The 18,314-nt window shown below is 37.2% G+C and overlaps 1 protein-coding gene across 2 annotated transcripts in view; it reads right to left on the bottom strand.

Moving 5' to 3' along the window:
* LOC145492267 (hemicentin-2-like) overlaps positions 1 to 18,314 on the bottom strand; it is a 74,060-nt gene that overhangs the window by 29,709 nt on the left and 26,037 nt on the right. For both annotated transcript variants that reach the window (XM_081471662.1, XM_081471663.1), the window contains exons 2-3: positions 840 to 1,175; positions 348 to 620 (exon numbers count right to left, since the gene is read on the bottom strand). In XM_081471662.1, coding sequence (XP_081327788.1) covers positions 348 to 620; positions 840 to 1,175 — 609 coding nt within the window. The remainder of the gene's footprint in view (positions 1 to 347; positions 621 to 839; positions 1,176 to 18,314) is intronic.

The following is an 18,314-nucleotide window of genomic DNA, read 5'->3' as shown; positions in this document are numbered from 1 at the left end:
AAGACTGCAATTAAAGACAGTCGCAAGCTTGTCTGTTTTAAATACTTTTAGCCAGAAAATGTTTTATATTTCCCCATGTTTGGCTGCAGCCCCTGCACTGTATATTTGTATACGTATGTACATATATGTATGCACAGTATATGTGTTGTACATTTAAGTCAAAATGAAATTTAGGTTAAAATGAAATTCCTTTGTCTCTTAACCCTAATTATTCATGGATCATGAATAATTATGGTTAGAAGACAAAGGAAATTGAGAATCAAACTACATTAGGTTAAAATCACTTTAATCTGAATTTTATTTTGACCTAGTACAACATATGCATGAATAAAATTAAGTTCACTTACATCTCACTGTTACATCCACTGTATACTCTGCAATACTTGTACCCAAACCAGGAGCAGTAACAGCAGCAACACATCTGTAACTTCCTGCATCGTTCTTCTTTGCTGACGTTATTGTGTAGTTAGAGTTGTCTGCATCTTCTTGAACCTTTACATTGTCTCTATACCATGTGATCACTGGCTTGGGGTTACCACTGGCAACACATAACAAAGTTCTCGCATTTCCTTCATCTATGGTGATGGGTGCTGGTTCTTGATGTGTGATCTTTGGTGCAACTATATCAGGGGGACGTCAAATCTCATTAACTGTCTGGGTTAGTTAGAGGGTACATGTACATGTAGGTACTACATGCATTATGTAGGTTTGTTACCACAATTCCAAAGGTGGTCAAGCCAGGTTAAAACATAACCTGACAGAATTCAAAGGCATGAAGTTTTTCAGTTACACTGTACGTATATAAACATGTAATGAAGAGTAAAGATATCGAAACTTACCAACTACAATTAGTTCAGCCTGGTCTATTATCCACCGAGGATTATGAGTAGTGAAGCTAACTCTAAATATATAGTTTCCACTGTCCTTTTCCTGGATATTTAATAACCTGAGTGTATTTCCTGACACTTGAACTCTTGACGTAAATGCTGGATCTATGTTAACTACTCCAGAAGACAGTACAGTTGCAATCCTCTGGTCGATATCAAATGTCCATTCTCTCTCATTAACGACTTTTCCATCTAGATTGTACGACCATGACAAGGGCACAGATTGCCCTTTATATTGATACACTGGATTGCCATTGTTAGGTGACCTGGTAAAACTTGGTGCACAGTCTACACATACAAGAACAAAGAAAAAATGTTAACAAAGATTTTCTACTGTACAAGAACATGATCATCATATACGTGCACTCGTGAATTAAGGGGATAATAATTAAAGTAGTCAATCATCATAACCAAAAGATCTTCCTTGAAACATTCCTCCCAACCTCGCTTATCACCTAAGACCCAGTGTTTCCGCCAAACCGCGCCATTGCAGGAATCCTATATTGCAGCCAGAGATGGACCCCAGAAAAACAAAAAAAAAAATGGCCAATTTACCCCTTTCTTTTACAAGGCTGCAGGTTTAACACAAGCAAAGTATTTTAAAAGCCATCCCAGGGCTCGAAATTGCCATAATGGTGACTAAATTTCTCTGTGTTGACGATCAATAACAGTTATTTTCTCACATATTAACTGTATGTCCTTCAGCAAAACCACATTGAAAGAGCTTTGCTTCTAAAACATTCAACATAAGAAAAGAGGTGAATCCATCCTTTTGCCTAACAAATAGCCTGCGTAGCAGTCTTTTCCATTTCCTTTCAGGCAAGCGGAAGTCGCGCGAGGACACAGGCACAGAGGTAACAAAAAAATTAGTGGCAGGGGAGAGGGACAGTGAAGGAAATCCTCCCCACCCCTCCCCCCAATCCCTAACTTTTTGCTCTCGCCCCATAGGTACGTTCGCACGACTTCCCCTTGGTTTTCGCTTTCTCCCGCTAAGAAGAAACGGAAAAGACTGCTACGCAGGCTACTTAACAAATAAAGAAGCCTCGACTGTGCTCCGTTCTGTTCTAAAGCACGCAGGAAGCGGTAGTGCACGAAAGAAATGTAGCCTGGGAAAACATGAGACATAGTCGAGTGTTTTTCCCTTCTTCTTTAGTGCTCTACCGCTTCCCAAGTGCTTTACAACAAAACACAGCACAGTCGAGGTTTCTTTATTTGTTTTATGATAAGGAATCCAATAATTTCCGCACGTATTCGGCTGAATTTTCAAACCAAACTTTATTTTCCAAACGAGTTAAAGTGGCGTCTTCTTACACGATGCTTACACTACATTAACTTGCACTACTTACAATACACATATTACAATACAATTACACCAGTCAAATTGAATTACAGTTTTGTTGTTGTTGTTGTTGTTGTTTTGTTTCCACAATTATAACAATAACAATTCTTTTTTCAACAATTAATTTACAGAAGAATGAATAAAGTTTGGTTACAAAAGTTAACAATGACACCATATTGAATTAATTATGAAAATAGATAATGTCAATTCTTTTCTACATACTTAACGATTTTCCTTAATAGTAGCGTTTTCCGATTTTAATTATTAGATAAAACTGTTTCCTCAAAAATCTTCCACTTTTCTTTAACCAAATTTGTTTTATTCAATTTGAAGTATATATGTTTTTCAGTTTCATATTTAATTACCAAAATTCTTAAAAAGTGATTCAAGGAAGGTAATGTTTCTTTACATCAACAAGTCCACAAGAAAGATTCTCCTAAACTTACTATATAATTAAATAGATCCATCTCCTCCTCAAAAGACCCAACAATAACATCACAATATGTAAGCGAGAGGCTTCTGCAACTCTTGATTTTACTTAAAATTTTTTCATTAACCTCATGCCAAAAAGAATTTGAAAAAGAACAACCGAACAAAATATGGGATATGGTTTCTGTTAGCTGATGACAGAAGGTGCAGTTGGCATTAGAAACGATCCTATTTCACACAGGCTGTAATTAGTAAACAGAGCAGAATTCAGCACTTTGTACTGAAAGGAGCGTAGATACGGTTCGTTAGCAACCTTCACTGGCAAAAGAAATGCCCCTGAAACTTGCTCGTCAGCAAGGTTAAATTCGTTCTTTAGCTTAACCCATTTACTTGGCTTTTCCAATTTTTGTTTTATAAGAAAACAATAATAGTCATGACATTTAAGACTTTCCAAATCAAGAATCACCTTAAAATTTGATATGTTGACACGCAACCTCAAAGGAATAGATTGCTTTAGGCCTGTCCAGACCAAAAAATTGGACCTTGTCAATATCTCACTTCTGAGAACATTAAAAGACTCGATATTTGACTTGTCAAAGAGCAGATCATCTGTGTATTTAATATTCATATTAAAATGATGCTTATAAAAAAACTTTTACCATCGATTTTGATTTCTTTGTTGTTCCATATAACATATTTGTAAACATTATTTGGATCTACTATTTCTCTTATATTTGACCACCACACTAACAGATCCTGATAAAAGGTGGATGAAATGTTTATATGGTTTACATCATAATTACACTGAAGAAGAAAAAGACCCCCTTCATTATCCAAAAGATAATTAAGGTGAGACTTCCAGAAACCTGACGAGTCCTCATCCGTTATTCGCATTAGCCAGCTCAACCTCAACGCTTTTATCATGGTTTCATAATCTATCATTTTGAGGCCACCTTGCTCATAGGGTGCATACGTTGAACTTCGAATAACTTTATCTTTCCCATTCCATAAAAAATGAAAAACTAAATTGTTAAATTCTTTTATAGCTTCAGACGGAGTGCTTATCACCGAGCTCGGGTATATTAGTTTTGGAAGAAGAATTGCTTTTAATATTGACCTTGCCATGAATTGACAAACCCCTTGACTTCCATAAATTTATTGCGTTTCTGATGTTTTTCAGCCTTTGCTTAAAATTTTTCTCCACCAGTCTCTGTACATCATATGTAATGAAAATTCCTAAAAACTTAACGGAAGTTTTCCATTTGACTCCAAGTGGTTCATTTTCACAGTTCTGGAGGGAGCCGATCCACATTGCTTCTGTTTTCGCAACGTTAAGTTTTAGTCCAGAAACTTTCTGAAAACAATCATGCAATACAAACAAAGCTCGTGCGGAATCTGAATCCGACAAAACAACAGTTGTGTCATCAGCGAACTGCAGCAGTTTAGTTTCTAGATCGTTTATTTTTATTCCTTTGGTTTTTATTCCTTTTTATTCGTCTTGGTTTCGTATAGCAATCGCCAGGATTTCAACAGCAGAGACAAAAAGGGAGGGAGAAAGGGGGTCCCCCTGCCTAACTCCACGCTCTATCTTAAATTAGTGAGGGCAAAGGTCATTGTTTACAATACAACTTTGAATATCTTTATAGAAAATATTGACCCATCTTATAAAATCTGGCCCAAAACCGAATTGATTCAAACATTTTTCGAGAAATGTCCATTCCAAAATGTCGAATGCTTTCTCAAAGTCAATAAAAAGTAGAATTCCGTGTAATTTCTTAATTAGCTCTTGTATAGTCCATTATATCAAGAATTGAGCGTATATTCTCACTAATGTTTCTGCCCGGGATATATCCTGATTGATTATAATGTATTAATTTAGTTAATAGACTTGTCATTCTTTCTGCAATAACTTTTGAGGCTATCTTTTATTCGACATTCAAAAGGGAAATTGGCCTCCAGTTTGGAAGATCACAACGATCTTGATCCTTTTTCTCAATTAATGTAATTACAGCCTGCCTTTGTGAAGGGCTCATTTCTCCTTGTACAAAAGATGCGTTGAAGCATTCAACTAAAGGATCCCCCAAGAAATTCCAGAAAGTCTTATAGAATTCTATAAGTAGACTGTCATTTCCCGGAACCTTATTTAATGGAAAAGAGTTTATAATTTTAGAGCATTCTTCAAGACTTATTAGTCCTTCACCCAGAGATCTTGATTCATGTGAAAGTGTTGGAATAGGCAAGTCTTCAAAGCGAAAGTATAATTCGTTTTCGTCAAAGCAATTTTTTCTTGATTTATAAAGATTTTCATAAAAAAATTTTTCTCTCCCTCTAAAATTTCGAAGGGATCTACGGTAATTACTCCACTAAGCCGAAGCTTCCGTATGTGCTTTCTTACATGATTACGTTTTTCTAAATTAAAGAAATATTTAGAATTTTTTTCTCCGTGTTCATACCACCTCGCTCGTGATCTAACTATTATACCTTCAATCTCTTTATCATACATTTGTTCCATTTTTTCTTTTCTTTTTAAGACATTTAAAGTTGATAAGTTCTATTGACTGGGATTGTTTTGAAAAACTAAAGAGGCTTCTTGGAGTTCTCTACTCAACTGCCACTCTTCTGCTTTTCTTTGCTTACTTTTATTCATCGAATATTGTCTGGAGTATTTCGTAACACTATATTTCACCCAATCCCAAACAGAGCGTGGGTCGCTAAGATCTTGCTTGCCTTCTTGAAGCCAAGAAGGAAGAAGACAATTTATTTCATCGACATATTGTTTATCATTCAGAAGGGAGCAATTTAATTTCCAAAAACCTGGCCCCTTTACTTTGTCATCAACATCTTGAAACTCTATTTTTGTTGCAGAATGATCGGTTTCTATTGCTGAAATTATGTCAACATTATACACGTTGTCCGATAAAGAATTAGAAATAAGCCAATAGTCCAGTCTTGAGAAAATCAAAGGATTTGATTGACTCCAGGTAAAGCTGCGTACCGTGGGATTCTTTACACGCCAAATGTCATGTAAATCAAGCTCTGACTGTAATTCTTCTATTATGCTAATTACAGATTGTCTTGGAATCATGTTGCCACCTCTTTTGTCGATGACTGGATTTAAAGGACAGTTTAAGTCTCCTCCAACAACTATATTTTCAGTTTCGTCCAAATTGTTTTTCACAATGGTTTGCAAAAGTGACCGATGAAAGGTTAGAGTTACCGTTAGAGTCAACAATGGATTTTTCAACTGTACAATCACAATTATTCCTGATTAGAATTGCCACCCCTCTCGCATTGTTAGTCCCATGAGAGCAAAACAAATTAGCACCCCATTCTCTTTTCCACGAAACTACATTCCCTTGAGTGGAATGTGTTTCCTGCAGGAAAACAATATGCGGTGTTTGTTTTCTAAGCCAAGTAAATATTGTCTGTCTTTTTCGAAAGTTGCTGATGAGTGGCGTCAGCCTTGTTCTGCTCTCTGATAAAGCACGCTAAAATAAGCCAACCACAATCCTTTTTAGAATTGTTCAAATAATTTTATTGGCTAACGAAGTGTAAGACGGCCAAAACGATCGACGTAGCAACGACAGATACGAGTGTACGATTTACGAGTTTATTGACAAAGATAGTGGAGACAACAACAACAGGAACAAAATAAACGGGAACGAGTAACACTGAAATACAATAAACAAACTAAAATAAACCTAATGCTAATAAAGAGTAAAACAAAACAAAATAAGCTAACTTACCTAAGACATAGCAAAGTAATTTGGTGCAAATAACTAGACAGTTGCAATGGGAAGATTGCATGACAAAAATAAAGACGAAATTGCGTGACAAAAACTGTCAACATTTGTAGAGTATTACATGAAATACAGAACTAAAAAAGATTCAAGTTGCGGGATTACACAATAGTGCTAAGCTGTGTACAAGCTACTCACACAAGTAATTACAGAGATAAAAACATACTACAAAATGTATAAAGGAAGAGAAATGAATTTGGATTTGTGCAAACAATCACAAGTAATTAACGAGGATATGTCGTAAGCGAAAAATACAATATTTACTAGCGAAAACTATAAAACAAAGGCACAGAAATAAAGCTACATGCTGTGCTGATTAAAGGTCAAGAAAGCTAAACGAATAATACTAAACAAAAACACAAACTAGTAAAGGCAACTAAAAGCGACCGCTAACTGAAACTAATGAAATAAAAGAAACGAACTAAACCTAAAGCCTTAAGGAAAAGTACAATAAAATGAATAATGCACTACATACCAAGGGTTATTGAGAATATAGCATTCGAACTAAATCAGTGCTTGACTTGAGAACTCGAATATAGCTCAGAATAAACCAACTGAATCAACTGAATTTGCTGACCAAATAGTTGTCAATTTATAACAGATTTGAGGAAACTGTAGGAATAACTCTAAACCAAATAAGGCTAGGGAGTGTATTTGTTGCCTCCGAATACAGGATTTACCAAAGGGAACTAGGAGGTAACTTCTCCTACACAACAGGATTTAGCTAAGAAAAGTGTGTGGGAATGAACCACCAACACATACCAAAATAAGGTGTGTAAGGAAACCAAACTAATGTAGGAAAGTAACCCAAACAGTAAGAAGAAGAATAACACAACACTAATAAAAATAGTTTGAAAATTAGAACTGAACATGAACTAAAGTGACTTTGTCACAGAGGTGACAGCTGTCAATCACGAACTGGACTTCAGCTAAGCTTTCAGTTTTGAGTAGTTTCAAGCGGCTTTCGAGAGAAGAACGATGCCTTTAAAGTTCGCTTTTTCCAAAGGAAATTACGAAACAAGGAGCTCAAAGCTTGCGGATGAAAATGCAAAATGCTGAGTTGTATTTGAAAGGAACTACAGTTATTTACGGCTTGCAGCCGCTTGCAAGATTGCCCAAAATAGCGTAAAAGTTAGAAAGACTAAACTGCTCCCACTGGTTCTACTCTCAGCACAGAAGAGAATATCAGAGCAAGCTTTGAACTGACCACTCGTGACGGTTCACTTTGCCGAGATGACCAGAGAACGAGCGTTACTACACCGCATGTAAGTGTTGTTTCAGCAATTGAGCATTTATACAAAAATAAAACTTCTCATAATAAACAGAGACAGATCAATTTTTGCTTTCTGTCGCTATTTTACCTCTTAAGTATTATTTCTACCTTCATAAAAAATATAATGTCTTTTATCAAAGCTCTGGTTAGGTTGAGAATTTGTTTATTTCGCTACGTGTTTTGTCAGCGAGAATCTAGCAAAATTTGTTATTTTAGTACATTTAAAAATAGATGAGTAACCAGGATAAGACATTTGGAAAAATAGAAAAACGATCTCTGGTTAAAAATTTGTTTAAAACGAGCTTTCGACTACCAATCTGTAGTCTTTAACGAGTAATAGATAGAAAGCGCGAACGTTAAAGTATATACTGAGGAAAGTGTGAAAAAACAAAATTACAATAAAAACAATAGAAATGCTAGTGTGCGAGTAAAAATGCTAATGTGAGGTTCAAAATCAAATTGAATATTGTCTTGGTAATTGTTTCGCATTATTGTCAGCATGGTTCGTAATTGCTGTGTGCCAGGATTCCAGAATTTTTCTAACACGGAAATTTCCCTTGTCAATCACGCGTGCATTGTCAAAGTCGATGGAATGGTCGTGCAACCAGGTATGTGAAGCAATGTTGGAACTTTTTTTAAAGGTTTTTGTGTTTCTAATATGTTCTTTCTTCCTTGTTTGTAAACATCTACCAGTCTCGCCGATATAGCTCCACAGACAATCGGCGCATGGGATCTTGTAAACGACATTTGTTTGTAGTTCCGCGGGTGGTCTTGATTTCGGAGAAACAAACTCTTGTTGTAATGTCTTAAGGGGTCTGCTTGTAGTTTGTATTCCCTTGTTTCTTAGAAGTCTTGAGAGAGGTTCAGTTAGTCCTTTGATGTACGGTAAAACTGCGGAGCCAACATATAAGTCAGAAGGATCAGCCCATCCAAAGAACATTCCTACCAATTCTTCTGGAGATGGTGTGATTACCGGGGGTGGTTTCTTCGTCAAGATGTTAGATATGACCGATAGTGGGTAGCTGTTCGATTTCAGAGCATCAGTGACGTGGATTAATTCTTTCGCTTTTCCCTCGGGGGTATTTAGGAGATTAGAAGCACGATTCAGGAGAGTAGTAGCAGTAGTCAGCTTGCTGACAATAATGCGAAACAGTTACTAAGACAATATTCAATTTGATTTTGAACCTCACATTAGCATTTTTACTCGCACACAAGCATTTCTATTGTTTTTATTATAATTTTGTTTTTTCACACTTTCCTCAGTATATATTTTAACGTTCGCGCTTTCTATCTATTACTCGTTAGAGACTACAGATTGGTAGTCGAAAGCTCGTTTTAAACATATTTTTAATCAGAGATCGTTTTTCTATTTTTCCAAATATTTTAGTACAGTTTTAACACTATTGTTGCTAACAATGGTCTCAGTGAGCCATACTTAGTGCAGACATAGGGCTCATTTCTATTGCGTTTATCTGAGTCACAGGGAAAGTTTCATTTGGGTCAAATTTGTCAAAATTCTGATGCAAAAATTTGAAAGCCAGCTTGCCATCATCAACCCGTGCTCTGTTCTCTGATAAAGTACGCTGTTTTAGCCAATCAGAGTGCGCGTTATATGGAAACTTAATTACAATTTGCTGTATTGATTCACATCGGTAAACTTCAAAATGGCTGACGGTGTTTGAAATTGCCCTATAATGCATTACAAACTCTTTATCATTGCCTACGTCGTGTAGGCAAATGGCTTGTTCTCTTGTTATGCATGGGTCCTTCATACTAGTATCTGGAGACGAAAAATTTGCATTTGGCAACTATTTTTTTTTTTTAATCAATTATTATTTGTTGGCCCCTTTCCTAAAAAAGTGGCCCCTGAAAAAAATCTTCAGCAGTCACTTTGGCCATCAAGTAAAATTTTCTGGCTGAAACACTGAAGACCCTTTGGTGAGTGGAGATGAGTAGCTCTTGTTTCTGTGGATTTACAACAACATTGAAAAGGGTACATGATGTTGTATTATTTTTTTGATGGTTTCCAACTGAGATTGCACATTGCAGAAAAAGAACAACTTTCTCAATTTTGCCCACTTCTCAAAATGTACATGTACACTGTACATATAAATGGCACAGTATAGCAATGATTTAGGCGCATCCTTAAATTTTTCTCAGAGTTTTGTAACTGTAGATGCAGACTCAACCAAACATACATGTACTTCATGAACAGTGTACATACACATCACAGAATCGTCAAGTCTTGGGCAAGACCTGGCGCGTGCACTATGCTATCTTATAGTCAAACATTTCCCTTATGGTCACCTTCATAAAATGAACACCTCACAAATATATTTTAACTGAGTTCACCTGCATCTGTAATGTTAGATGACAATTAGTGTGGCTCTAATGGGCAATGTATCTGAGACTTGAATCTTCAGCAAATTTACCCTCAGCATCTCTCATTCTCTCAAAATGTAATTACCCAAATGAATTTTTAGTTTCCCCCGGATGTTCTAGAAATCAGGATTACATTGAAATTCACAAAATGACTTAAGTATCCCCTCTACATCTTGAAATGTTTTTAAAGAAGATTCTATGAATCACAGCACTCTATGCACCAAGTGAGTCCCGACTAAGGTTGTGGAGGAGAGGGTGATATTGTGCGAGAGACTGTGATATAGTGAAAATAGAGAATTCTCACAGTTCTGGTGCCGTTGTTGCAGAATCAGACTAAATGTATGCATCCCCAAATGCTGATCTATACGTGTACATGCAAGTGACCAATAAACGTAATATCATTAGCATTACTAAATAAATCTAACTATGCGCAAATTAGACTTATGGCCAAATATACATGTAAACTACAGTACAAGTGTAAGTGCCAAGATCTCGATAAACTTGTGTAAATGTACTGCTCTTAAAATCAAAACAAGTAAACAACTTCGGGAGGATTTGTTGTTGTTAAATGCACATGAAACGTGAAGGAAATGTGTTAAAGGTTTCCCGAGCTGTAGAAGATTTTAAGTAATGAGTTGAAATCTGGGTATTCCGAGCTTGTAAGGAGCTTTATTTGAAGTGAGATTAGTACAGCATGCTATCGGACCATCTAATTCCTTCTAACAATGTCTACCTTTAAATAAAAGGTCCAGGTTTCTTGATAATAAATTTTCTCACACTAACTACTGTTGTGAACATTTTTTTTATATAATTCATGTTAATTTGTTCATGTATGCGTAATATCGTAGTCACGTGATCTTTATTGCACCATCAAGTAACCCGACACGCGGGAAAATTCTTGTAATTATCGAATTCGACATTCGACTATTAAACATGTTGAGTTGTGTTTACTAAAAATACATCCACGTGTAATTACCCAGCAATAAAACGACTGCTTCAAATCGAATGTAAAGCTTATAGCTTCAATAAAGCCCGAATTCATCGACGTGTCAGCCTCTTCAATTCACGATCATGTACGGCATTTAACGGAGCAATCGCTCTAAATCCGAACTTCTGATAGAAAATAAATACATAAAATACATAAAGTCCATCTCCCTTGCCGTTAAACGGACTCAGTGATGCTTCAGGAATCCCGTTCGATATCGTGAAGCAAAGTTCGGACTCATATTCCAGCGGCATAACTCGAAATTTCACGCTAATTGTGCGCTTTTTGATACAAGCATGAAATTTAGCACATTGGTAGCAGTCACCAATACGAGCATTTTCAGGTATAGTGCCAAGTTGGACGTCCTCTGGCTTCCATGGAAACCACAATTTATAAAAATTCATGAATTTCCTCTGTTCATACCCTAGTTTATCGGCAAGTACTTTTATTTTAATGCTTTCACCTTATTTACCAAGTTCAATTTGTTTAAGTATATGGCACGTTGCCCTTAACTACGTGTTGATTATTGTAATGTCGTGTGGAGAAATTAAACTGTAACAAGGGCCTTGCTAAAAAGCTCCAAAGGCTTCAAAATCTTGCAATTCGTATCTTATTATCTGCGAGCTACGATAGTAATTTAGGTGATGCTTTCCGGGTATTGGGGTGGCGTGAACTCTCTTATCAAAGATTAGACAAGAAATCTATCATGATGTATAAAAACAAAGAATGTATGATGTGACCCCCGAACTATCTACGATCAAGATTTGTTTATCGCGACAATGCGAGTGCCTATCGGAATACTGAAAACAAATAAGTTCTTCCACAACTTCGCACTGATTATCTGAAGAGAGGTTTTTAGTACAGTGGAGCTCAGTTGTGGAACAGTTGACCTTCAGAACTAAGACAAGCACCTTCATTAGCCGAGTTCAAGACTACAAAACTAAGTCGCCACAGCTTTAAGTTAATTCTTTCTACACGGTCTCCGTGAAAAGCAGTTTTAGGCCTGGTTTGTGCATCGCATTTCTGCCGTGTCGAATTCAATCAACTAAATACGGCAGAAATGCGATTGTCAATTAAGACCTCGCACTTAATTCAGAATTAATACTGAAGTGTGTGTCGCTCAGCGGAAAAAGTTATTAAAGTACCCAAGCCTTTGTATCATTTCTCGACTTCCTTCTACACTTAACAATACACTTCTTTGTTTCTGATGTTTTTGGAGTTGGCGAAAATCAGCTACCTAGCAAAGTTGTCGCTCGAGCAGATAACATCTACCATATCGGCAGCGTGACTGTCTAGCCACTGTGCTTTTCTGCCTCGCCTCTTCTTTGTCTTCGGCCGGACCAAATTTTCCTCATTGTCGACCATTGTCAGACAAAGAGCTTCCTTCTTATCTTCGTTCTGACTTTTCTACGCATAATTCTTCCTCCACGACCCCATATTGAATGGTCAGCCTCAGTCTACGCACGCTCAATACCTTGACATAATGTATCTTAATGTGTGTATTAGATTTGACACGGCAGAAATTTGACGTCCTTAGCAGTGTTGCATCTCTGTCGGATAATGCGACAAGACCAGTCGAACGTGCCCCAGTGTTGCGGCAGCCAATTCAGAATTCGAATTTCTGAATTTCTTTCTAGGAAGTTTTGATGAGTCAACTCTTTTTCAATGTCAACTGACATTGTCATAACACTGACTGTGTGTTGACATACAGAAGGCCAAATTTCCTCTTCGTGACAGAAATTTCCATGTTCTGCAGGTTTCTCTGAACAGCATGTTGAAGAACACCAGCGCAGAACTGGTAAATTCCATTACTGAGTGTAATAATTTGGGCTACATTGACTAACTACATTGTCTTCTATCTCAGCTCCTCTCTCACAATCAACTGTGGCATTCTTGTACCGACAAAAAGACACCGTGATTATGTCCCCCGCACCCCTCCCTAAACAGTTTCCTCCAAGTCGATGTCGATGCAGGTGGGTGGCCGGGTGGGGTGGTGCGCAAGTCGACGTACGGATGCTTCGATCAATACCGAGACGAAATCCTGCCCATAAAATTCTTGCTAAGAATGACATTAATATATAATTTCACAGCCATTTTATAGAAGTTTATATAGAAAACGCAGTCTTTGCAGTCTTAGTGTCGTAGTGTTTGATTTAATCTCCAAATTAGGTAACTTGTTTTTCGAGTTATTTCTAGTCAACAACTATTGATAATTATAATCCATCAAATATTTTCGCCCGCGCGCGATTGGTCTAAACACGTTACGTGACTACATGTCCCAGCTAAAACTGGAGAATATCCGAGTGATATTCCCCAATTTTAAGAACTGCGTTTGTTGCAAAAAAAGATTTGAAGGATAATAAACACAACAGCCTCCGTTTGGCGCGAAAATAAACTCAGATATTTGTCCTTGGACATCACCTGTTCCGAGAAGCTCACAGTTTTCCTCGAGCTACGCTCTTGGAAAACTGTTTGCTTCTCGGAACAGATAATGCCCGCGGTCAGATATCCGAGCATATTTTCGCGCCAAATGGAAGCTATTGTTTATCTAGCGATAAATTGAAAAACAAGGTAATTAACTAGAAGAAAACGAACCACATATGGCTGAAATCAAAAATTAACTATACCATGCGACACATTTCCTACTGAGCCGACTTCGTTTTGCGAAAGGGATTCTCTTGCTTAAATGTCAACTAGACAAATTAAACGGCTTAGCTAGTTAAAACCTAGCGGACGTCATTGAGTCAAAAGCACGCGCTTTCAAACCAAAGGCAAAGAACTTCTCAAAATAATTATATTTATATATATTTCAGCCGCAACGCCCTGTCACACACACGAACCCCAAGAGGAAAAGAGTTTGGGTGCAAGAGAAGCTTTTCACTTTATATAACGGTATCAGCTGTTTGACCGTTGTGCGTCTATTTACACTCCAATGCTTCAAAAATCTACAATAGAATATTAGAAGGAAATACTATTTTGCGGCGAGTACAAATGAAAACTTTTCATGCCAAAAGAAGCTTTATTTTCTCAATGCGAATCATCCAACCACGCGCCTAATTACCACACTGAAACAAAAAGGAATCATCAGCTTTTATATTTTTCTTTAATACAATTTTGACTACCTACGTATTTCCTTGGATCTGGTTGTCAGATCGCCCCCGACAAGCAAAACAGCGATGTAATGATTTTATTCATAGCATGTGCTATTGTGAACTTGTAATTTACTGCTCCACCAAACATGCTTTATTTAATTTAAATCAAGGTAGCTCTTAATTTCTGCGGCAGAAACGTCTTATTGAACCGAGGCCCTGATAAAACTATACGATAAATAATTACAGATTAATATTGTTAAAAGCTTTATTACAATATTACACGTAAGAAAAATGAGGAATTATTTATCTTCGACTGAGGTATGCGGAAGTCGATTCCCGAAATCCGCTGTTAAATTTTAAAATCGCCTTTTTAGTCGTGTATACGCGAAGCGTAGAAACTACTATTGTTATGGGGCAAAATATGCCAATGTCTCACTCACTCAGATGTAAACTTTTGGCCGATAACATGGAAAGCTTGGGTAAGAGTTTCTAGAAGTTCTCCAAAGTTGAGAGCCGGCGGCCATTTTGGTTTATGTGTTTTGCCTTTGTAAATATGTAGTATTTTGCCTAGGGCTTTTGCCCACACGTAGATGAAAACTGAGAGAGGTATCTATGACTGTGAACATGTATCGGTCACAACAGCGCCGTCGGCGAGGTCAAAGAATCGTTACAATTCAAAGTCAGGAAGTGCGATCGTGCTTACCGGACGTGGCTCATAGTTTACGATTATAGTTTAGATCATAATAATTTGTTGGATTTTCACTCGTTTCCTCTCCTTCTAGAGTCCAAGGTAAGCCTAAAGTAGCCTGTTTCTGTATTGTATTGTTTATGTACACATTGAAATGCTGGCGGTGCTCGTATCTTAAATTCGAAACCCGTGATTTAATTATTTTGTATTTTAAAATAAGCTTACTTAGAGCAAAAAGCTCAAATTGCTTTTTTTTGTTTTTTGTTTTTGTTTTTTTTTTACTTTCGTTGTTCTTCACACTACATTTCTTCTATATTCTATGCAGTTTGACCAGAGTGAGCATTTCTTCGTGAATGGTATAATAGTCAGCATCCACGATAGGGGAAATATGCATAGTAGCTGGTGATGTATGTATATATTATTTTTATATCTTATTTTTCTCCATAAACGAGATATATATTAAACAACTGGAATCAAAACTTGAAATAAATATTAGTTGTACCTGTCCACAATCGTTTTGAATATTTTTGCATTGCTAGTAAAATGAACTCAAACAATTGCCAAGATAGGAATAAAATAACGCGATTCCCGTTTCCAAGAAAGAAAGCTATTGTTATTTTTACTGTGTACATTACAATCTGCAATACTCTTTTTATTTTGTATTGCATCAAGTTGAGGGGACTCCCTGTAGTTGACTCAAGGTGAACTTTTTATCAGGCGGGAGGTATGACAAAAAGGCAGGGATTTTAAACATGCAATGCTAAGTTATCTACGAAAAGAAAAGTAACGGGTCCATTGTATGTGAAAGGGGTTTCGAGCTTGAAGCTACATGTATATGAAAGGATAACCTTTTCTGAAAAAAAAAAAAGAAAAACATTATACAAAAGGGAAAGTGCATGTATAGTGACCTTGGGGCAGAGCCTCCTTGTGTAAAACTTGGTTAGGTCCCTTCTCCCTCCCCAGGGCATAGTTGCAAGGAGAAAACTGATATAACTGTAAATAAAAATATCCCCCTCACTTTGGGTTCAAATTCGAAAACAAAATTGAACTTTTTTAGTACAAGATGTAGCAGGGGATTTCATGGTAGAATATCATTTTCAGCCAAGCTTTTTCAAGTACCCCTTTCTGGGAGGGATGCTGAAAACTGTTTGAAATGATTCTTATAATATTTACAAAAATACTTTTCTCTCTATTCCCATTTACCAGCTAGCTAAAATCAAATTGTTCATGTTTGCAATATCTTTTATTTTTTTTATTTTTTTTAAAGTCAACTTTGCCTAGCTAATTAAAATACTTATATACATAAAATTTTTATTATCAGGCAGGGAGACCACTACAGCCTAGCCAATTACAATGGATCCCTCGTAATATCCGTATCCCACTGAAATAAAAATGTACAAAATATTCTTGGCATTCTCAAGCTGATTGTCTTAAAATTATGAATGTCAAAACCATGTGACGTACTTTCTGCATAATTGCAATACAGCCTTTTCATAATGCAACACTCGAACGTTAACTGAAGAAGCACCACGACTAAATTACCTTCACCCAAAATGCACTGCTGACTCACTAATAACGGAGCTCCGGCAGACCGAAGGGCCGCCAAGCGGAGCCCCATACCCATATAGGGAAGAAAAGGAAACCCATAAATTGATTTTCTCATGGTTATCATGGCTAGCGGTATTGCTCGTGGGCGCGTACGCACGACGGCCACGACGACGACGACGACGACGACGACGACGACGACGACGGAGTCGCGCAAGATGGCGGCCATACTCCAGAGACATGCACCCTCGGTTTGTAGCGGGAGAATGCCATTTTTCTTGGCGGGATTTTTAAAGAAAAACGATAGCGGAGGTTGATCTAATATTTTTAAGACAGGGTTGCACTGAAGCAAAAAACAGAAAGCAAGAATTAACAGGCAAAGAAGTAGCGAAGAAGATCGCGAAAAAGACTGAGCGGACCAGTGCTGGGGAAGGAGGCGAAACAGTACTGAACAATGCCGTGAATTATAGCTAGTCAAGGGCTAGAGAAAGGAGGTGAAATAATACCGAACAATGCCGTGAACCAAAGCTAACGAGGGCTGTAGAAAGGAGGCGAAAGTACCCGACAAATTGATTCAGAAGACTGCCGAACTCCCCATGGCCAAGTTCAAAATTCGCGCGAACGTGATGCTGTGCAGCCGTGCAAGAAAATTCAAAGGTCACCTGATTTGGTCAGGTGATGAACAAAAGAAATCAAACGTACCCGAGTGTTTTAGGGAAGTTACAAAATAGTAAACGCAGCGGAAAGAAGTGGTTGATTCGTTGATCTATCCAAAATATAACTTCAGTTCAGTCTTCACAACTTTTGCTGCAAGTTTCTGCCTGGAAGATTTACGCAGGCCGAACTGAATTGCCAACTTGCGGTAAGTGACTTTTGTTGTTGCGTTTGCTATGAAAATTAACAAGTTGCCTCGGCGATATAAGCTTATTTTCAATTGGAATCCATTAAAAGTCTTCCTTATTTGAAGCCATGCTGTACGAGATTTTAAAAATTGCATCGTTTTAATTTCGCTCGTCTCTAAACAATAACACGTGGGTCGTTTGGAGGTTGCTGTAAGTTGTAAACAAATTAAGTTTTCTGTCGATTTTCGTCGTCAACTTAAGCTTATAACCTCACGTCTAAAAATAAGCTTAACCAAAACCGTACTTGTAAACACGGCCGGGCGAGTTTTGAAGTTTTCTCTGAGTTAGTTAGCACTGCCGCTTCGTAGACTGCTAAAATTTCTTCTTCTGTTGTTGAAAACCAAGAAAGGTCTACAAACCATTTTAAGCTGAAGCGAACAGGATTTGCTAAATTTACTTTTGTTCCTGTGTTAATATTTGCACATTGTGATTACAAAGTATGGAGATTTCCTCGTTTTGTTAGTTCAATTTATTCGGTTTGGCGCAATGCTTTTGTGAATTCCGAGGTTAATTAGGTTGAAGATTGGTAAAGCTACTGCCAATAAAATGACTGCAAAGCTAAATTAAGCCGTCGGCAAAAATACAGACTCTCAGTAATATTCAAATTTAAGCGTGAATAATTTTTAAACTTTAACACCGCAAGCTTAAACGAATTTTCTTTATCCTCTCTTTTATTCGGTCACCTTTCATTGAGAAAGAATTTGCTGTTGGTACTCGAGCTCAGATGTAGTGATATGCATCTTGTGTTTATAATGTCGATTTCCTCGTTTTATTTTGTTGTCTGTCCAATTAGTTCGGTTTGGTGAAATGCTTATATAGTCCAAAATGTCGAGTAGACGATTATGCATGGCAATCCTGTCTGCAAATAAAGCTCTGCTTTGATTTTGATTGGCTATTTCATTTTATTTGTGCCATTGCTTTTGGTTGGGGGTACATGGACCCTATTTTCTTAATAAGAGGTTATTCTCCAATGCGGTATTTACACTTAATAT

This window comes from Orbicella franksi, chromosome 7, assembly GCF_964199315.1.
Source record: "Orbicella franksi chromosome 7, jaOrbFran1.1, whole genome shotgun sequence".
NCBI lineage: Eukaryota > Metazoa > Cnidaria > Anthozoa > Scleractinia > Merulinidae > Orbicella > Orbicella franksi.
This window is presented reverse-complemented; position numbering and strand designations above follow the sequence as displayed.